The sequence below is a fragment of the Sphaerodactylus townsendi genome, linkage group LG02 (genome assembly GCF_021028975.2).
Source record: "Sphaerodactylus townsendi isolate TG3544 linkage group LG02, MPM_Stown_v2.3, whole genome shotgun sequence".
In the NCBI taxonomy this organism is placed as follows: Eukaryota; Metazoa; Chordata; class Lepidosauria; order Squamata; family Sphaerodactylidae; genus Sphaerodactylus; species Sphaerodactylus townsendi.
This window is the reverse complement of record NC_059426.1, coordinates 119,702,983-119,725,579: the sequence shown is the minus strand read 5'-3', so window position 1 is coordinate 119,725,579 and position 22,597 is coordinate 119,702,983. Positions and strand designations below refer to the sequence as shown.

The 22,597-nt window shown below is 43.2% G+C and overlaps 1 protein-coding gene across 2 annotated transcripts; it reads left to right on the top strand.

The window, feature by feature from the left end:
• Position 1: 1 nt before the first annotated feature.
• Positions 2-9,063, top strand: ERH (ERH mRNA splicing and mitosis factor). 2 transcript variants are annotated; one of them, XM_048484216.1, is made up of 4 exons: positions 2-159; positions 2,097-2,184; positions 2,811-2,931; positions 8,631-9,063. In XM_048484216.1, the coding sequence occupies exons 1-4, from the start codon at positions 157-159 to the stop codon at positions 8,731-8,733; spliced, it is 315 nt and encodes a 104-aa protein (XP_048340173.1). In that variant the 5' UTR covers positions 2-156; the 3' UTR covers positions 8,734-9,063. The 2 variants fall into 2 exon arrangements, with proteins under 2 accessions (XP_048340173.1, XP_048340174.1); XM_048484217.1 differs by lacking the exon at positions 2-159 and adding an exon at positions 1,421-1,569.
• Positions 9,064-22,597: the final 13,534 nt, after the last annotated feature.

Below are 22,597 nucleotides of genomic sequence, written 5' to 3'. Positions count from 1 at the left end.
GAGTGCGAGAAGTGCCGAGTCTCTATGGTGCTCGCAAGACGCCGGCGGGGTTGGAGGGTTGGTGAGGTGTAGTACTTCCGGTGGCCGCCGTGCATTGTGGTCAAAGAGTCGTTGATAATTTGTGCTTCGCGCCTGAACGAGATAGACCGAGTTACTATGGTAAAGAAAAGCGACCGGGCCTTCTGGTCTTTTTAGACCAAAGAGTGGCGGGAACTGGTTGGAGGGGGAGGAGAAAAGCGGCGCGTTTCTTGTAGTGCCGTGATTATCTTCGTCCAATTTAGCCCGGGCTTGGGCCTAAGCCGCACGCTCCGATTGGGGGAGGGGGTCTGCAAATCAGCGCGTTGTGATAGGCGTTAGCCTCCCTTCCACGGGTATAGCCATTTTGAAAGTATTAGAAAGATTTTTGCCCCCTCCTCCCTCACAGTGGGAATGTGGGTCGGCGTGTGTCCCGCTTGTCGTTTTAGATCGTCGGAGTGAGCGGGACTCTTTTGTTTCCCGAAGTCCCTCGATCTGCGTTTCATAGGGAGAATTGTGGGTAAGGGATGGCTTCCTACGGAGGTGTTAAACTTGGGCTTGATTCGTACGCGTCTGATTGCAGCTCGAGGCTCCTACGACTGGCGCACGTGCCAGGCGGTGGTGTCGTCTGGAGGGGATCGGCCCACAAAGTGCTTGTCGCCTCAATGAAAGTGAGGTCAAAATTATACACAACTGTTACCATCAGAGGCAGCAGGGCAAACTACCAACCCCCGGGGCGTTTGGGCACGGAGGGAGAATGAAGGGAGGCAAGAAGCTGAATAAAATAATTTTATTCGGACCAACGAGGGATCCAGTAACACAGAGAAAAGTGGGACCATGATGTGTCTGGGGTATCTCTTTCTATAGGCTGTTGTATGGGAAAGGAATGTTACAAAACGCATAATAAAACAATAATGAAACATAGATCGCCAAGCTTGCATGGCTTCATCACCTTACAACCACATTTTAAGCTAAACATCACCCTCTTCCTTCCCCTGGCCAGCTTTCCTTGAAGGATAGGCTGCTATGGGAGTATTGACACATATAGTAGGTCTTTGATATGCAGCTGTTTTGGTCTTCTGGCATTTAGCCAAATACATATACAAGTCTACCTATACACTCCTAAAATTCACTGTAATACTAAAAACTCCCAATAGAAACCAAGATTAGGTAACAAATTATAACTTACATCATGGGTTTAAAAATTTGAAATATTCTTGACAATGAAGATAATAGTTTTAAAAATTATATCATGTAAGTGTTTACTTCTCAATTTGTCAGCCTAACATGGGTTTGATGGCCTTATAAATTATTGCACAATACATAGCCACCTGGCTAGAAACATAGATGTTTCCTCCAGATAGCAGCATTTTAATCTGATCTTCTGAACCTCTAGAGATTTTGATCGGCAAATGGACAATGGTCTTAAAATGGGCTACATTATAAAAGGAAAACCTGGACAAAAACATGTAGAAGTGTTTGTTTCCTGAACTTACATGGGCATACTCTCTGCCCTCAGGATCTTGTTGAGTCAACCTTCAAACATGATAGTTGGTAAGGCGAAACATCTTGCTAGTATGATTGCTTTCCTATGACTCTTTATTTCCAAAAAGGGGAAAGTAGGGAGGCAAAGAATGAATATATAACTAGGAGGCACCATTTCCCTATGTTACTTAATTAGTGAACTAATAGATTTGTTAATGAGGTAATGAATTTACTGTACTTTGCTTGTGAAGTCATAAAATGCAGATCAATAAAATGCAGAAATAATTACTCTTTTAGGTTTTGTTTAAGTGTTTTGTTCATAACTATTTCCATATATACTATAGAATACATTCTGGAAATTATGTGGCATAATATGTTTATTGTAGAGATGGTAGCATTTTGAAAAAAAACTGATCTTTGTATTTTAGTCTTCAAAATTTTGAGAATTTCAAGAATATTATATGAGTAGAAACTGAAAATTTGGGCATGATCAACTGGTTTTCCATGTGTTGATGTAACTCTTTTTCAGTGTTGCTTGCAAACAACTTAGTGTGCTTCCTAAAACCCAAGTCAACATTGTCTTTGTTCTTGTACAGTCTCACACAATTTTGCTGGTTCAGCCTACCAAACGGCCAGAGGGCAGGACTTACGCTGATTATGAATCTGTGAATGAATGCATGGAAGGTAGGTTCCATTGCTGTGTGTAGAAATATTGCATGTTATTGGGGTTTAAAAGTGTGAAAGGCCAGTTTCCCTTGAGTATGATTTCTGAAGGCTTTTCTTAGATTGTGCCCGTTAAGACTTTAGTGGGTTGCCCCCAAAGTGGGAACCCAAACTGACAATCCAAATGGTGCTACTGCCTGTTCTGTCTCTATTTCAAGTATTAATTCCTCTCCTGCCTCCCGTACCACCATAGTAAAGAATGTATAAGGACCTGAACTTTCCACCAGGTTAAGATTTTATTTCCCAGTGTACAACTTTGTACATGTACAGAACATGTGTGACTATAGCTGTGCTGGGACGAGGGGCTGTTCCTATAAGTTTCTGCAGTGGACCTTGGAAAACCACAACATACATTCTTTGTTTCAGTTTTTTAATTTACATTTTATACAGAATTATGAAGAAACCCTTATGGTGACGTAACTCTATTCGAAACGTATGTTAAAAAGCTAAGCCATTTTCAGACTGACCTATAATCTGTTTGGATTTGTGCTAATTTGCTTTATGTGAGTTTCTTAACAGCTGAATTTGCTAACAAAGTCCCCTTGAATTTCTAATGTTGGTGCTGAAAGTTGCCCTTTTTCTCTTAGGAGTTTGTAAAATGTATGAAGAACACCTGAAGAGAATGAATCCCAACAGTCCCTCAATCACCTATGATATTAGCCAGTTATTTGATTTCATTGATGATTTGGCTGATCTCAGCTGCCTTGTGTAAGTACTTTCCAGGGTTATTTTCTTTGAACATAGGTACATTGGTCCCTGCTGAGCACAGCTTTGTTCTGTTGGAAGCTTTAGGTGACATGTATTTTTGCACTGAATACATGTTTATATCAAAAGATGCTTAAAATGTGGCACTTGCCCATTTTAAAATTGTCCCTAATACTTTCAGTACTGTTAAAGCTCTGTAAACTTCAGATAAAACTCTTATAAATTGCAATAGATCTTTGTCGAATCAAAGCTTTATATTTCTAGGGGCAATTGTGAATCTAAAAAGGAATTCTTAGTCTAATATATTGTTCTTTTTTATTTTTTAAATTTTATATCCCTACTGAAGTTGGGCTTTGGGCAATGTACAGACATTTTAAAACAATTTTACAAATACATAAAATTCAGTATATCCAGCATTAAAACTCACTAAAAACACGAGATGGAAAACAAACGAATTTGAGCCTATGAAAACCATCTGGCCCAGCTCATGTATAAACTCTCTTTAAAAACTATCTGAGTCAAGAGGGAGCAACACTAAGTAACAACACACTGATTGTTATAGGAGGCTGGCTGATGATATTGGGATACGCAAGTGGTCTCAACCAAAGACCTGGCAGAACATCTCCATCTTAGGCCCTGTGGGTCAGCTGACAGAGTGCCGCCAGAGCAGAAAATCTGTGAGCCAATTGCATGTCTCTGAGAACAGGGACTACCAAAAGGTTCTTATTGGAGGACCGGAGTGTTCTCTGTGGGCAATATGGGGTGATGTGGTTCAGCAGCTACTATGGTCCCAGACTGCTCAGGGCCTTAAAGTTTATTATCAGAACCTTGAACCTGATTCAGAATTCTACTGGCAGCCAGTGCAGCTGCCAAAGCACAGGTGTGTACTGGTGAGGAGTCTATCAGCTGGATTCTGGACCAGTGCTAGGTTTCCGAGTCAGTCCCAAAAGCAGGCCTGCGTAGAGTGAATTACAGTAGTCTAGCCTGAAGGCGACCATTGCATACATCACTGTGCTAAGGCAGGGTGGGATCTATAGGGGGACAGCTGCCTAGCTTGTTGGTGGTGAAAGTTCATCCTCACCATATTGGTGACCTGGGCATCCATAGAAAGGGAGGACCCCAGGGTCACCCCATGACTTTTAATAGATGTGGCTGGATATAATTCTGCATCACCAAACCTCAGCAGCTGAGAACCTCTATCCGATGGCCCAGCCACAGGACCTCTGTCATCAGTGGATTTAGTCTTCTCTTTTCCAAAAGCCAGCCTCCAGAAACTGTGTCAAGACATCTGGGACAGTGGCTGGCTGACCATCTATCAAGAGAACAAGCTGATTATAATCAGCATATTGGTGACAACTCAGCCCAAAGCTCTGAAAATGTATCAGGGACCACATGTAGGTGTTAAACAACATTGGAGAGAGGATAGCCCTTTGCAGCACACCACAAACAAGTGGATAGCTCCAGGACGTCCCCATCCCATGTATCTTCTGCTGCCTCGGTCCTGGAAAAACAAGGTCAGCCATTTTAAGGCTGTTCTCTGGATCCCAGCATCAGTTAGGTGGTAGGCCAAAAGGTCATAGTTAACCATGTCAAATGCTACAGTAAGATCTAATAACACCAGCAGCACTGACCTGCCTTGGTCTAGCTGCATCTGGAGCTCATTTGTGATGGCTACCAGCACAGTTCCATGGCAGACTGGGAGCCGGACTGGAAGGGATCCAAAATTGATGTGTCCTCCAGAAATACCTGCAGCTGTTCCGCAACCACCCCCTCAGCTACCTTGCCCAGAAACAAAAGATTTGAGACTGGGCAGTAGTTGGCCAGATCCATAGAATCTCATTATGGCTTCTTCAAGAGCGAGCATACCATTGCCTCTTTCAGCCTCCCTGGAAACACTCCCTGCAATAGGCACCAGTTGATAATTTCCAACCAGGGGTCCTGTAGTACCTTACGGCTTGCCTTCACTAGCCAGGAAGGACATAGGTCCAGAGCGCAAGTAGTAGATCTTACAGCTGCAAGCAATCTGTCAACATCAGATGGAGAGAGCAAATCAGAGTGGTCCAATAGGATCAGAAGACAACCAAGGGGCCTCCAGTTTCCTTAATATATAAATTGTCAGTGGGAGATCGAGGCAGAGCAACAAGATTTTATCCTCAAAAAAGCTTGCAGAAGCCTCACAGCTGGGTGCCAAATCATTAATTTTAGATCTCATCAGCAGAGATGTTAAAGATTGAATCACATTAAATGATTGTGCTGGGCATAATGGAGGATGCATAGAATCTGTTCTTTGTTGCCTTCACTGCCATCTCAGGCTTTCATGGTTGTCCATTTTAACCAGAGAGAGTCTCAGTGCTGCCATGGATGACACCAGGTCCGCTCCCTGTGATAATGTGGCCAAATTGGCATGGGTGTTGAAATTACACAAGACAAGAATCCTAGGATTCCCCAAGGCCCACTCAGAGACAACCTCAAGCAGTTTCAGCAGGCTGTCCGCCAGTACACTAGGTGGCTGGTACACCAGTGGGATAGCCAAACCCTCCACGGTATCCCACACCAGGCCCACACATTCTGTGCCTCCATTTCACATGTAATGATCTCTGTATGCAGAGAGCTGCAGGATTGGAACAGCTACATGTTGTGATTGCTTAGCTGTGATTACACTTGCTCAAGACTAAGTCTCTGAAATATATTTTTGTCAGAACCATATTCATGATGTATTTGCAGTTGCAGTGCATTTGAAGTTCATAAGACTGCATTGGCTTGACCCTTCTGGGGCAATGTTGTAGGAAAACTGTAGATCCTTAAAAATAAATAAAATACTAACAAAAACAGTGAGCCACAACAGTAGGTTTTATAGTTTTGGGATTTTAAATGAGCTTGTAGCACATGATTGTAATAACACATCAGTTTCTTTTTTTTAAGTATTGGACTTCCTATGCTTTTATGGTGGCTCAGAAACTAGTGAAACGTGTATGCGTATTTGCTTTAGATTTTAGCAGCAGACCACCAGGGGGCATGCTTTGAGCAAAATATTTTATGTTTTAAGGCTCAAAAATCTAAACAGTGATTTTCCAAGGTATGCTGTCAAGGAATATATAATTATACACAAATGTTATTGTGGATGGTTATGATTAAAAGTTGTAGGAACCTTTAAGGAACTGCTTATCAGTTTGCATTTCTTATAGAGGTTAATTGACTTTGACACATAATAGGATGGATTTGATTTAAATCAGTTCAATTTAAATCACTAGTAAGACTAGATTTAAATCATAATTTTTAAACATAAAGACTAATTCTTGCTGGTATAATTTTAATATATATAACCAGATAAACCTGAGCCCTTTGGGGGTAGGAAGGTTTACCAAATCGAATGAATGAATGAATGAATGAATGAATGAATGAATGAATGAATGAATGAATGAATGAATGAATGATTTTTAGAATAATCACTTTTCAGATTAGTTTTACAGTTATATCAAAAAATAGTGATTTGGTTATACTACCAAAAATACATAGATAATTATGAAATCATTGCCACTATTATTACCAAATTATTGAACTATCTCCAGTTTCATTCAGGACTCCAGGACTTACATTTTGTTATTTAAGTGTTTGTATTTTGCTGGCATGCCTGCCTTATAGGTAGAAGAACTTCATTAACATCTTCCCAAACTGGGGCACTTTAATGGCCTGCTGCCATTATAGATTTTTTCCTCCAGGGAGAGAATAATATCATAAACCTCAAGCTATACACACAAATATCACATGACTTCTGTAGTACTCTGCTTAGAAGGTTTCGTTTGCATTTTTACTTCTTGCCCCCTCCCTTCTCACACTTAGCTCCTTGTGCAGACCTGTACCACTCCAAACCATTTTTATTCATTGAACTTCTTGAAGATTAATTCTTAAAAGGAAATAGGTTAATTCTGTGTACATAGATATGCAAAGGAATTATGAGAACAAGGTTTTCTTAGCTCTATGTTTTTTGGAGGGATTTACATTTTTGCTGTGTAGACACAGATTCATAATTTTGAGAAATGTAAAACCAAGCATCGGTGATCATACAAAATGTTTCCAAAATAATCTTACAGAAATCTCCCCCACCCTTGCATGCCAGCCCTCCCCCCTCCCCTCCCTTGCATGCCACCTCTCCCTCCCCCTCCGCTAAGGTGGGTGGGCCATGTCCAGATGCTGGGCCCCCTCCCTAGCATGCCATCCCTGCCTCCCCCTCCCTTCGCTAGGGTCATGTCTAGATGCCGGGGCCCCTCCCCCACCCTTTCATTCCACCCCTCCCTCCCATTCCCTTGCATATTGTGAATTGGACTATAGTGTATCTTAAACAGAAAACTTTATTAAATACAGTGGGGTGTTTCTGGGCTGTATGGCCATGTTCTATCTCACGTAAAAGCATACGTTCTAGGCGGTTATAGATACGGTGAGCCTGTGGTGTTTTGAAAGTCCTTTTGGCTGCAAGAAATGATGGGATAGTACCTGTGTCTCTGCAACGTAGAAGAAAGGTTAGAGAACACAGTAGGTGTGCTTTCCTGAGCCGTAGTTTTTCCAATCTCCGTGTGTCTTGGAACAATTTCTCCCCGTAGAGATGTTCAGTGTATTGTCGACGGTTTTCACGGCCGGAATCACTGGGGTGCTGTGTGGTTTCCGGGCTGTATGGCCGTGTTCTATATTGCCCGGAAACCACACAGCACCCCAGTGATTCCGGCCATGAAAGCCTTCGACAATATATATTAAATACATTTTTTCTCAAAAAGAATTTTATTTTTAAAAAATCAGATCTAATTATTTAAAATCTGATTTTTTAAATTTTTATCCATTTCAATACATAACAGACTAGGACTGTCCTCATGGCCCTTTGAAATATAAAGCATTTGGCTTCTGCTAGTCTTTTGATTAGCATTATTTTTAATGTACATTTTACAGTCTGTTATTTATAAGCTTTTTTGTAATTTTAACATTAACTGCTTTGTATTGTCAAATACTTTCATGGCTGGAATCACTTAGGGCAGGGGTAGGGAACCTGCGGCTCTCCAGATGTTCAGGAACTACAATTCCCATCAGCCCCTACCAGCATGGCCAATTGGCCATGCTGACAGAGGCTGATGGGAATTGTAGTTCCTGAACATCTGGAGAGCCGCAGGTTCCCTACCCCTGACTTAGGGGTTGTGGGTTTTCCGGGCTGAATGGCCGTGTTCCAGTAGCATTTTTCCTGACGTTTTGCTTCATCTGTGGCTGACATCTTCAGAGGATCTGATTTAACTGAGGAAAGTAGGGAACCAGTGCAAGAGTTTTGTTCCTGTTTGGAAAACTGTGGTTAGCTTTATTAACAGCAGAGCCCTAGCCCTAGTATCTTTGGTACAGCTTTAATACAGTCCCTGACTACCACATAGTTTCATAGCTGCATTAAAAAAAGAAAATATATAATTCCTCCACATTAAAGTAGTCCTATAAAGTGGTTTTAAAATGTAATTACAATAATAAAACATTATTACTGACACATCCTAGGACTGGCGAAAGTATCAGTTTCTTACAGTCTGATGTCTACAGAGCTCATACAGGCTAGTGATGTGCTTCAAGCCATTGCTTTTGGAAACTTGTATGCTTTTCTGTAACAAGATGTTAATGCTTTTTTGTTTTGAGAAATCTTTTGAGTAGCAGTGTTAATTTATCTTTTCATTCTTCCTTAGTTATCGTGCTGATACTCAGACATACCAGCCCTACAATAAAGACTGGATAAAGGAGAAGATCTATGTCCTCCTCCGCAGACAAGCTCAGCAAGCAAGCAAATAGTGATACCACAGTGAAGGGGCTTGGGGGTGGGGTGGACAACAGGTGTGTACAGCGTGCTGTAGTGAAAATTTGTATGATAGTTCTCCTGTTCATTCCTGTTTGTCTGTATCTGGGGCTGAGTCCATTACAATTGCAAGAGACTTGTTCAGTTTGAGTTTTTTAAATAAGAAAGGAATGGTTTTTTGCAGGCAGTTTTTTCCTCTTTGCTTAAGTTTTCTTTTGTTCAGACCACAGGATTGTTCACATCTATTCCATCACATTTGCTTTTCAATGTTATCAGTTGACACAGTAAGTTGTAGAACAGAATAAAATAAATGATCTTTAGTTAAATATGTTGAGTGGTGGGTTTTCTGTTCTAATAAATGTGGCTAGCTTGTTTGGAGAACCACATGATGCTTGTATATTGACCGGCTTATGAAAGGTTTGAAGTTGTTGCTTCATGATGCATCATCACAATGTATAAGTAAGCCAGATCAAACTTCTTAGACTGTGCCGTAAATTTCCTTCTAAAAGATGGATGAGTGGGAGGGAGGGAGGGAAAAGTAGTGTTTTCTAAACTATTATGATGGAAGTAATAACCATCGGATCATTGACGTTTTTAACATCCTGAAGCAAGTATTTCCTCACACCACTTCCCAGCTAGTCAGTCCCTTTTAAATTTGCTTGTCAGGAAAAGGAGTAGTAGAAATATCAACATCTTTGAGTTGGCTTAGAAGAGTAGCTTTTGCTTTAGGTTTTCATCACGGTACTCTAAATGTTACTAGCAAAAGTTTGCGGTACTAGAAACATGTTAACATTTTTGATAAAAGGTATTTTCAGAAATAAGAAAACCCATGTTGGATCAGAGTAAATGCCCGTGTAGTCCCAATATCCTGTTCCACACAGTGGCAAGCAAAAGAAAGGAATCAAAGTGATGAGCAAATCATTTATTGTTACTTCCTGATCCCAATGGGCTTTGCCTGTGGCTTCGTCAGGGGATCCATCATACCATAAGTCTCACCTTTGCCCACAGTGGCAAGCCATGGACCACCACAAGCAGGATAGGAAAGCAGCTGCTTCCTTTCCTTCTCCTCTGCCTCACACAATACAACTGATAATCAAATATTTTAAGATACTGTACTATTCAGTTGAGAAGCACTGATTAGTTGATGACCACACTGAGATCTAAAACATGACTTACAATGAGGACGTGTTAGAAACAATGAGAACACAACTGGCTGTGCACCTGGATACTATTAACACAGTATCCACTGTCAAAAAGGCAATCTGCTTTTTAAACTAAAATATTTTATTCTATGTCAATCTCTATATGGGATAAGCATGAGTTATGGGCTGAGGATGTCAGTACAACAATGTTCATTCAGTATTTCATTCTCCAACCTTAGAAAGAAGGGTTTACTTCCTCCCGTTTATCACACAGTCATGAACTGGTCTAATACGGAATAATATTCTGTAATCAAATATTTGTTTTGTGCCTTGTGAGCTGGCTGTCAGCTGCCCCTCATCTTGGGATCCTCATTTCCAAATATTTTTAACCTCCAGTTTATAGTTAATTATCCAGAGGCAAATTCTTATCAATTCTGTCTCTGTATGAGAATCTCCAACTATGTTTATGATATTAAATCTAATAATTCAAAACCTTCATAAATCAAATCTGATATACAATATAAACAGGGAGCTTCACTAACATAACTGTCTAGTAATAAAAGATTATTTTTGAAGAATGTTGCAATACTTCTGTAGTATATAAGAACCATAACATTTAATTTCATCTAAGGGAAGGCATTTACTTAGCATATCTGAATGTTTTCAGCATAGTGGAACATAAATAAGGTTATGTAAATTAGGTAATTTACATAAATGCATCCTAATTGCAGAATGAGGGCTGTTTCGCCTAGTTTGCATTCAAGGAATGCATCTTCTACGTAAGAGTAGAATTGGGCATTTCTAACGATAGTACTAAGTTGGAGGAAGACATGGCATAGGACTCAGGAACTATGTAGCTTCCATAGCTCTAGTTATGGGTGATTTGTGGATATAATTGAACTGCTATTTGTTGTATTCTGGGAAGTAAAAATAGTGAATGTCCACCGTCCAAGAATCTTCAACGGAGAAGGAATGTTCAGTCAGTATTTAGAGAATATTTGTAAAAGCCGCTTTGATGAAAACTTCATTACGACTTTCATTAGTATTTTTTCTCTCTGAGGACATGTCAATATATGCAGCAGAATGAGATGGTAAAATGCTCCACTGCTGTCAGAATGCAGGTGGGCTCTTTGATTGCTCCTCTTTTTTTAGAGTTGCCTTCAAACAAAACAAACAATATTTTACCGCTCTGATGTGCTATCATCTTATGGACTTCTATTTTAAAGGGCTGAAAGGCCAGTGGAAACCAACAAAAGTTAGTTCCACCACCAGGAATGCCCCCTGCCACACCGGCATCCACCTGGACACCAATGCAGCTCTGGGGACCAGGCTCTCTTCCAGGTCAGGCACTGTGCAGCCCCTGTCCACCTCCCAGTTTGCCATCTCTGCCAACCTAAATGCCACTTACACTGGTGGAGAAACACACTGGTGCAATCTTGTACCAGCTCCATGAGCCCATTCAGTTCCACCCCCCTCCATATTGGACTGTGTGGGCAATATCTTCACTCTCGGAAGTTCTGCACTCAGTCTTATGCTTTCTCGCTGTCTCTCAGCTAGGATCCTCTCTGTCTCTCTTTCCCTCCTTTTCAATATCAAGTATGTTAGTTCCTGAATAAAGCTTTATCTACACTGTAATATGGTTGTGAATCTTTGCTGTGTGAATTACTCTGGCAACAAAAGCATTTTAAACAATCTGCACTGCCAGCCAGATCCCTTGCCAGGCAAAAGCACAACTTTCATTGCTTGCTTTTTAAAAACATTTGACAGGCTCCGTGACACTCAAAGGCAACAACCTGGTGACCCGTGGTATACATTTCGAGGAGCTAAGCCCAGACGAAGGAATTTTTAAACTCAAAATCTTATACCATGGAAATTTTGTTGATCTTTAAGGTGCTGATGTCCTTGAGACTTGGTCTTCTATTGCAGACCAACACAGCTATCTATCTGAAATTGACATTCTTCAATAAAATGTCACTTCATGCTAGTCAATCAGAAATTAAAGTGGATGCCTAATGCAACTATGGTTGTCTTCTCTCTGTAAGGGTGATTGATAACTGTTGTGACCGCCCTGAGCCCTTGGGATAGGGTGGGATAGAAATGTGACAAAATAAATTAATAATAAAATATAAATAATCTGTTTACCACCTAAAGGGCATGGAAGGACTCCAGTTCCACATGTGTCATCATTAGTACTGAGGGAGTGGTGGTTCCCCATGAGGAATACAAAACTGATTTTTAATCTTACCTAGTTTGAATTAGAAAATGCTGTTCTTCAGCAAAAAACTGTAGGAATAGGAAGCATATGCAATGATTTTCCCTTTACAAAAGCTTTACAAGAATCCCATTCAGTAGCATTACTAGCTATTCCTTGATTTATGATAAAATATTCTGATAATTGAGCCATCATTTATTTGAGTTTTAAAACTCATCATTAAGATACCATAAACCAGGTGGTTCATACCATAAACCCAGTCTGCAAACCACAGTATCAGTGGGGGCATGATCAGAAATAACAGTAACATCTGTATCACAGGCAATAATCTGGGGCACCAGAGAAGCTGAAACAAGGAAGAAGTCTAACCGGAAACAATTACAATGCACAGAAGAAATAAAAGTATGATCTTTGTCCATTGGGAGCACTATAAATCAGGGATCAATCCAACCTAGCTCAGACATACACAATCCACAGTTGTGTCAGACTGTATTGCTTAGGAGGCGAGGGGAGAGAAAAGGGGACCTGCACTGGAGGAGTGAAGGCTGTTAGAGACTCATGTTTCTGCTTGCAACTGTTAATGCCTCCCACTTTTGATGACCATCATTCGCAAGCAATGTACTCCTACATGATTCATTCCTTGCTTCCAGTGATCAGTAGCCTAGCATATCAGCTACTGTCTGTTTCATCTAAATGGCTTTGAAAGGTAGTGGTTTTAAAAGGTAGTCTCTGCTTTGAATCCAATTAAGCAGAGCAGCTGCAGGTTCATTCGGAAAAATTGCACACAGACAAAAACAGCTTTTCAAGTTCAGAGAGGTTTTAAAAAAAAAACTGTGGCTAGATGCAGCATTTCAAAGGGTATAAAGCAAAACTGTTTGGACTTTGGAAGGACTGAAAATGTAGCTACAATTCTAACTAAACCCCCAGTACTTCTATTCCAGTCTGCATCTCCGCAATCCAGCTATACAGAGTCCTGCTGGACAAATAAGGGCAAATAGACTTCCCGTCTGAAGTGTTTAAATGCCCAAGTTATGAAGTCAAAAGACTTCCTAGCTGAAATCTCACTACTATAACTGGTTTTGGAGCCAGATTTAAGCTTATCAGATCTGGGGGATGCACTGCTCCTGTTAGATGTTAAACAAGCAATAAGATCTTGTTTGCTACTCTCAGCACTTTGATAAGATCTTGAATTTAATAGCAACCAAGCAGGCTTCTAAGCAAAAAGCCTGTAAAACACCTTTCCAGGCATTTTCTTCTTCTTTTGTTGATGTGATAACTGTGCAAACCACAGTATTTTGTCCCAGGAAGATCCCTCCTGACTACAATGACTTCATTGTGACTGTCAGCGCTTAGAGAAATGAGGCTGTGTGAGCAGGGGTGTTGAACTCATTTGTCATGAGGGTCAGCTAGGACCAGGGGCGGAGCAAGGGGGAACTATGCCAGGGGCAGGCGTGCGCTCCACCCCTCACCCACTTGGCGCTATGCCGCCTAGGACATACATGTGACTTGGTTGGGCTCAGTCCGGGAGGAGGGGAGTGGCTGCCTCAGCTGGTGTGCCCCCAACAGGCTTGCCATCCCAGATCAGCATTGGGAAGGAGTGTCTCTCAGCTGTCAAGCCTGCAGCAGCATTGCCATACCAGATCAGCACTTGGGGGGTGGCTACCTAGGCTGTTGAACCCACAAGGTGCTCACCAGCCCAGAACAGCACTGGATTAGGTGGTCGGTACTGGGGGGGGGGGTGGCTGCCTCAGCTCTGGAGCCCACAGCAGCCTTGCCAGCCCACAGCAGCACGGGATGGGGGAGGATTGACTTATTTGGTGAGCCTGCAGTGGGCTTGCCAGGCCAGAATGGCCCTGGGGAAGGTGGTCGGCATGGAGGGGGGGATTGCCTCAGCAGGTGATCTCATGGCAGACTCCACAATCCAGACCAGCACATGCAAATGGCTCACATATTGGCTCCACCTAGCATTTACTCAAGCTGCCCCCAATGTCAGCACCATGATTTTTGTGCCTCAGGGAGCCCCTCCCATTTTGTGCAGAAGACCGAGCTGACAGTGATGAGCCCCGCCTCCCTGGCTTGACACCACCACACTAAAAGTGGAATAGGTGAGCAATTAAAGAGTTTTGTCATGAGTTTGTCATTTTGTCAGTGGGTTCGCTTGTTTGACGCAGGCCACCGATGCCTTCCAAGGTTCAGCAATACAACAGCACTTGGCTCTCGGCCGCAAGGGCCGGTGGGGATTGTAGTCAGCCCAGGAAAACATCAGCCAATCAGAATGCTGGAAATGCAGGAAACGAAGGTTGTCCGCGCATGCACGGATGGGATCGCGCTGCAACTCCAAGAGCCCTGGGTTCGTGTGGAAACAACTGGAGCATTACAGGAGCAGAAGTGGGACAGAAGGGGAGAGCCGTGCAGAAGCACAAACCAGGGCAAGTTCAAAATAGGAATTTTGCCCTGGTACATGAGATCCTGGTTTCACCCCAGTGCAATGTTGCCCCTGATCTCTACATGGAGATGGCAGCAGCAAGGGCTGGTTTGAGCCCAGCTGGGGCCAGCCTAGGGTTTAACTCTAAGCTCTGCCCCAGCCCAAGCTTTACATACAGCCCATAGTGTCTGACAGCTTGGGCAGAGTCAACCATATAAAGCTAGAGAGATGAGAGCAGCCAGTATCAGTCTGAGCTGGACTGGGGCCAGGCTTGGATCTAGCAGTTTAGAGTTGCATCCAAGTCTAGCCCCAGCTGAGCTTAACTAGTCCTTGTTGTTTCCATCTCCACGTGGAGATGGGGGTGGGGCAAGCTGGCTGGCCCTGTTTGAAATCTCCACATGGACTCTGCATCCCAGTCTGGAACTCCATGGGGAGTTCTGCCCCCCACCCCAGATATGCCAGTGGTTATTGGGAGAAAGAGGAGGCAGGAAAGGTCCACTTTTAATTGAGTACAGCCCATCTGATAGCAAGGTTAGTCTTAGGATAACAGAAGACTTTCTTAAGCCACACTCATGCCCAGTCAATGCTAGCTTTGGTAAAAACAATGGAGAAATTATCTGCTATTAAACAGGTTGCTGTAATGAGGTAAGTGAATGGTCAGTGGGTCTCCAGTTTGGCTATGATCTTCTTCTTGTCTTGAATATTTGTTGCACTGCATAGGGACTGAAGAAGTGCAGGGGATCTGAGTCTCACATCGGTGGAATTAAGATAGTTTCATTTTTTCATATTATGAGAAGTGATCCTTTTATTATGTCCTCTTAATAAGCATTTCATCTCCTCTGTGCTTTCAAAATTGAAATCACTGAAGTTAAAGAAAACCCATCTGGAGATATTTCAAAGAACATCATCAATTAGTTCCTTCTAATTACTGTAATCTGAACTACATTTGTGCAAAGAGCTTAGCTGGCTGCCTTGTAGGCAATTTTCCAATTTATCTTCCTGCTTTCTTCTTCCTCGTAGGCCTCTGTTTGAGTCTGACATATGCAAGCATAACAAACCAGGTTCCATATCCCAGCTCATTGCCGTGGCTTCTTGAGCAACAGCGGGAGACTAACTGGCAATTTGAAATTTCTTCGGATTTGGGTTGATCTAATTCTCTACCCCCTGTTGTGTCCTTTTATAATCTAGCCTTGCAAACAGAATGAAAATGTTTACCAGCCCACTCAGAAAATCCACATCGCCTGTGTTCTGTCTCCTGTTAGGACACATCCTAGTAATTGCCCGCCTGCATGCCTGCCATCTCTGTAATTGGCTGCCTCTGTTACACCTGGTGCCCAGAATTTAACACTTTTAAACATGTAAGAGCTGTTCATGTTTCCATTCCTGCACAGAGTCACTCACTCTGTCTTGTGTCCCTGTAATGTGCTAGTGCTGATTCTGTTTCATCTTCAACTTTCCTTCATTGCATCTGTAGTTTTCTCCTTGGATCATCCAGTTTCTTGTGAACGTATTTAAATGTATTGTTTTTATACCCACCTTGCAGCCCAAGGGGAACCCAAAGTCGCTTATAGCATTCTCTCCATTTTATCTTCACAACAACGCTGTGAGGCAGGTTAGATTATGACTGGTCTAAGGTCACCCAGCAAGCTTCCATGGCAGAGAGATGACAACCTGGGTCTGCCAGATCCTAGGTAACACTCTAACCACTATACCATGTCTTAAACATTTACAACCATCCCAGTTCCATAACAGGAATTCAGTGTTGCTCTGCAAGTATTCACAAATGGATCAAGTTGCCTTGTATAAAGTCAAGCCGCTGGACTTTCTAAGCTCAGTATTATCTACTCCAGCTGCAGCAGAGAAATATATTTCCCATCATGAAAATATCAGACTTACCATTCTGCCTGCAAAAAGCCTTATCACTGAGCCACAGAGGTGTAGCACCAACAGGGCAGGGTGGAACGCGACGCCCCAGGCAGAGCCACAGCATAGACATGGCCAGGCTGTGGAGGGGGCGTTCCGGGGGCGTTTCAGGGCAGAGACAGGTGGTTTCCCCTTGCTCCGCCTCTGCTGAGCCACATTTCCCAAGTTATAGAGGATCCTTGTTAGAGAACAATTGTGGTTGGAGAATAATACAGAACTAAAATGGGGAGCTAGACAGAAGCTGCCTTCTTCACCTCTGACTTGCATTTCTTGACTTTGCTATGTGGTCTCATAAATATTTTGCAGAGAAGTTCTGGTGGAAAGATTTATTACAATTAACATGGCACATTTCCACAGTCCTCCCCACCCCCCACCCACATGCCTCTCCATGTGTAATGCTTAGTGTAAAAAAGACCGTAAAGAACCCTGCTGGATCAGATTAGTGGTCCATGCTGTCTCACAAAGTGACTAACCACCCAGCACATGTAAATCAAGCTTGCTAATTGCACCCTATACACTTGTTAACGGGTAAATGGTTCTTTCTCCCACCCTGGTCATTTCACAGTTATATATACTCCACTTGCTTTTCTACCATCAGATCCTAAGATGCCAGCCACAGATGCAGGCAAAACATCAGGAGAAAATGCTACTAGAACATGGCCCTACAGCCTGGAAACCACACAACATCCCAGTGACTAACCAGTTCCTCTGGAGGGCCAACAACAAAGCATAGCGGCCAAGGTCTTCCCCTGATTTTGACTCTTGGCACTGGTATTCAGAGGTTTAGTGCCTTTAGAAACCATGGATGGTAGCCACTGTCTAGGGCAGATGTTAGGCCAAGAGTGGGCCCAACCCTCATTGGCTACCCTGGGGAACTGTGACAAGTAAGCCTGTGGATTCTTACCTGAGTCCAGAAGAGATACCACAAGTCCAGCTGCTAAGGGAATTTGCTAGGAAGAGAAAGCAGCTGCCAAGAACAAGGGACAGTCTGGGAGCATCTCAGGGAGGCCAATGGCATAATCAGTCAGCGACAGGTAGAAGATCACCTTGCCTGCCAAGGACAGGCACCAAGGTGTCCATGGAGCAGGCCCTAATGCTGGAGTGGACAACAACCACCTTGACAGACCCAACTCCAGCCACCTGGGCAAGAGGCTAGGGCTGGGCAGGACAGGCCAAGGGCAAGATTGGAGACAAGCCCTTGGCCACAGAGGGGGCAGGAGGCACCAAGGGATGGGGGAGGATCAAGGAGCAGGAAGCTGAAGGTTGACATGAGAGGCTTGGAAGACTGTCTTCTCCTAGGCTGGGTTGGCCAGACCAGGAACAGAGGTCTGAAAGGTTAGGTTTATTGCCCATTGCCTTCAATGGGAGCCCCTGATTTCTACTGTTTTGGGAGAAGGAGAAATATTTCTTCCTGTCCACTTCCTACCCATTCATAGCTTTATAAACTTCAATCATATCCCCTTTTAGTCATCACTTCTGAACTGAAAAATGCCATAATCTTTAGCTGGTCCCCGACCTCTTAATCATCTTGGTTACCTCTTTCTATAATTTTTCCAACTCTGTGATGTCCTTTGTTTGATACAATTATGAGAATGTGGGACAGATAGTATTACCTGTTTTGGACAAAGGGATAACAATGTCTGCTTCAGATTGTAAGGCAGAAAAGCCAGAGTCAAAGGCCAGGATTAGTAGTTAAAAATACCTACATTGCAAGTACAAGCTGCAAACATATGGTGTTAATTGAGCCAAAATAGACAATCTCTTTGCAGTGAACCAGGTCTGTGTTCTTTGTCTATTTAGACCAATAAATTGTCTAGTTACAAATTTTGCCTTATATGGAGCAACGAATCAGTGTGAACCTCGAACTTCTAGAGTGTAGAAAAATGTATAAGAAGGAGTGTCTTTGTTCTCTTTCCCTGAGACACATTTTTTGGGCTTTGCCCTGGTGTCTCTGCTGTTTATTGCAATAAAAGCTATCTGGTGATTTCACAAGACCAACTGTGTTTGCACAGCCTTTATTTGCCTAATGCAGTATTCCAAATGTAGCTGAATCATAGATTCAGGGCATTATAATACTGGCAGATTTTCAATTCCTTTTCTAATAGTAATCAGCATGGAGTTTGCCTGTTTCACTGCTGGGACACACTGGCTTGATATTTTCATTGAGTCATCCATTGCAAGGCCAACATATCTTTCTCTCTAAGTCGCATTAATATGTGCTTAAAGTTGAGATTCTTAGTTCCAGTGTGCACTGCCTTACACTGACCTAAACTGAATTTCATTTGTGCACTGTTGCTGGAGGAGGCTGTGAAACTTCTTCTGGCCCCCTCAATTTGTGGAGTTCCTTCTGGAGCTCTTCAAAGCCAGCTTCAGTTTTTGCCATCCTGAATAATTTTGTGTCATTTACAAACTTGGCTACTACCCTGCTCACCTCTAGTACTAGATCACCCATGAACAAATAAAATAGCACTAGCACAAATACTGATCTTTGTGGGACCCCACTATTTACTTTCTTCCATGGTGAATACTGTCCATTCATTCCTACTCTTTGCTTCCTATCATTTAACCAGTTTTAATCCATGAAATGATCCATCTTCTTACCTCATTGTTACCCAAAATATCGGGGTCTTTTAGTATGGGGAATTTAGAGTGGGGAATTAGCAGGACAGATATTGCTTTGAGAGTAAGGGCAACCACAAGATCTGTGCCATAGCCCAGAAAGCCCACAACAGCCAGTTGTACCACCTTTTGGGCGCTGTGTGGTTTCCGGGCTGTATGGCCGTGTTCTAGCAGCATTCTCTCCTAACGTTTCGCCTGCATCTGTGGCTGGCATCTTCAGAGGATCTGATGTTGGGAAAGCAAGTGGAGTATATATCTGTTGGAGTGTCCAGGGTGGTGGAGAAACCTTGTCTGTGAGTAACAAAGAAGGCAACCAGGTCAATAGTTGAGGGCATCTGAATAGAAGTATGAGTAACAATGAAGACTATAGCATGGGCGTAACACTGGAGATAGCAAGGTCACTGGTGGGAGCATCTGAATAGAAGTATCTGGTCTTTGTTTCTTTTGTCTATGGTCATCCTGTGTTTGTGTGGAGCTGGTTAGACACTGTCTTGACTCTAGTATTTTTCAACACTGGCAGCCAAGTTCTGTTCATTTTCATAGTTTCTTCCTTCCTGTTAAAATTGTCCATGTGCTTATGGATTTCAATTGCTTCTCTGTGTAGTCTGACGTAGTGGCTTTCAGAGTGGTCCAGAATTTCTGTTTTTTCAAATAATATTCTATGTCCAGGTTGGTTTATCACGTGTTCTGCTATTGCTGATTTTTCTGGCTGAAATAGTCTGCAGTGCCTTTCGTGTTCTTTGATACGTGTCTGTGCGCTGCGTTTAGTGGTTCCTATGTAGACTTGTCCACAGCTGCATGGTATGCGATAGACTCCTGCAGTAGCTAAAGGATCCCTCTTATCTTTTGCTGAACGTAGCATCTGTTGAATTTTCTTGGTGGGTCTGTAGATTGTTTGTAGGTTGTGCTTCTTCATCAGTTTTCCTATGCGATCAGTGGTTCCCTTGATGTATGGTAAGAACACTTTCCCTCTAGATGGCTCTTTATCTTTGTTCATGTGGCTTGTTCTTGGTCTTGCAGCCCTTCTGATTTCTGTATTAGAGTAACCATTAGCCTGTAGAAAAAGTGTTGTAAAAAGTGAAAAAGTAGCCAGTGTTGAAAAATACTAGAGTCAAGACAGTGTCTAACCAGCTCCACACAAACACAGGATGACCATAGACAAAAGAAACAAAGGCCAGATACTTCTATTCAGCTGCTCCCATCAGTGACCTTGCTATCTCCAGTGTTACGCCCATGCTATAGTCTTCATTGTTACTCATACTTCTATTCAGATGCCCTCAACTATTGACCTGGTTGCCTTCTTTGTTACTCACAGACAAGGTTTCTCCACCCACCCTGGACACTCCAACAGATATATACTCCACTTGCTTTCCCAACATCAGATCCTCTGAAGATGCCAGCCACAGATGCAGGCGAAACGTCAGGAGAGAATGCTGCTAGAACACGGCCATACAGCCCGGAAACCACACAGCGCCCAAGTGATTCCGGCCGTGAAAGCCTTCAACAATACATTGTGCCACCTTTGTTTACAATAGGTTTTTCTCCTTAGAAATCCACGGGAGTCAGAAGTAACAGTTTAACTAGTTTTATTGAAGGAAAAATGATAAACTTACACATGCAAACAGCAAAACAAGCACATGGAGAATTCACACGGTCCTAGGATATAGATAATGGTGAGGGGATAGGTCTGGTTAGATTGGGGTTTTGTAGGAAAAGACAATAATTTGCTTATTTAGAGGAGGAATGGTCAAAGAGTTCAATTCCTGCATTGAGCTACAAAGAGAAAGCAGCACTGGGAGCAGTATAACCAGATCAGAGCATAGTCCAGGAAATAGTGAACACCTACTGCAAGGTAAGCAGTTCAGTTAAAGGAAAAACTGAGCCCTCAGGTTATGCTAAGAGAGCTAATCTTCCCAGGACAAAGGAGGCTAAGAGGTAGACACTTTGCCTTAATGCAGGGGTCTGGAACCCGTGGCTCCGGAGACGCATGCAGCTCTTTTGTCCTTGTACTGTGGCTCCCTCTCGCCTCCCTCCTCCGCTGAGGAGCCCACCGGCCCTAGAGGTGGAGAAGCTCTTCCTCAGGGCTTCGGTACCAAGTGGAGAAGACAGGGGGTGGTGGCTCCCGCCCTACAATGGCAGGGGCCAGTTCCACCCACCCGAACCCCAGTGGTGACGGTGACAGCAGCTGATCCACTCCGAGCTGTTCACTCCCACTCCCCCAAGATCCGAACGGTGACTGACAGCTCAAGCCCCGCCTCCTATCCACCTTCCTTGCCCTCCATTGGTCCCTAACACACAAGGGCCTGCCTGCTTTTTAGCCTCTCTATCAGAAACACTGTTGAAATTCTCACACCAGTTCTATGGAAACAGAGATATGGCGACGTGGAGCTTTCTGGGTAACAAAGGTGTTCATTCGCCTTTTTGCTGCTGCCTGGAAAGGGATTTTTTCAATTGGAAGTACAAGTACCAGAATGCACAGAAGAGATAGTGAGGAGAATTAGAAAATAGGGGTGGGGGAATAGATCGAGGGTGGGAGGGAAAGCGAGCCAAGTAGAGCTTATAGGAGGCATAGGAGGAGCTCACGCCTGCGCCAAAAAGCCCCGGTGGCACATTTTCCCCCAACAGGCGAAGGTGGCGATTGAGGTGGAAGGAGGTGGGGCTTTATGCCTGTTAAGGGTTAGTCTGATACAGGCCGAGAAGACTGGTGGAGCTGGTTTGGTCAGGGTCAATTGCAAGGAACGGTGGAAGTGACAGCAGATATGTAGTTGCTGCTACTGAGCCATCTGTTATAAAAGGGGTCCCTTTTGCATCGCCTGTTTCGCGCATCTGTAGCACTTCATGGATTTCATAAGCAACACACTATAATTGGTTATACAAAGTGTAAAAGTAAAAAAACAATATATACAGTGTTATCTTAATTTTAAATGTCAAAAAGTATTTGCGGCTCCAAGTGTTTTCTTTTCCGTGGAAAACAGGTCCAAATGGCTCTTTGGGTGTTAAAGGTTTCCAACCCCTGATTTATACCCTGCCTTTCTTCCCTGTAAGAAGAATCAAGGTAACTTACAAACTCCTTCCCTTCCTCTTGCCACAACAGACACCTTACGAGGTAGGAGGAGCTGAGAGAGGTTCCGAACGAAGTGTGACTAGCCGAAAGACACCCCGAAGGAATGTAGGAGTGGGGAAACAAATCTGGTTCACCAGATAAGACTCTGCCACTCAGGTAGAGGAGTGAGGAATCAAACCCGGTTGTCAGATTAGAGTCTTCCTTTTCTTAACCACTACCCCACACTTGTGTAGGGGCAGAACTGGATGCCTCCAGGATTGGCAACCGGGTCCCAATGTTTCCCATACAATGCTAATGAAAGGGCCAGGGAGCCTCTGTAAGAGAGAACTGTCAGAAGAGGTTGCTTAACCCTTCCCTTCCCTATCAATTCTTCATTATCAATGCCCTCTCCACAGTCTTTACTTTTTTTTCCTAGCTGGGTGAAGATCAGCAGGAAGAGACAAGTGGCTTATCTGAATCTTGAAATGCCAGGCTT

Coding starts and splice junctions, on each gene's coding strand:
- ERH (XM_048484216.1), top strand. Junction 2,185..2,810: donor TGTGAATGAATGCATGGAAG/GTAGGTTCCATT, acceptor TTTTTCTCTTAG/GAGTTTGTAAAATGTATGAA. Junction 2,932..8,630: donor GCTGATCTCAGCTGCCTTGT/GTAAGTACTTTC, acceptor ATTCTTCCTTAG/TTATCGTGCTGATACTCAGA.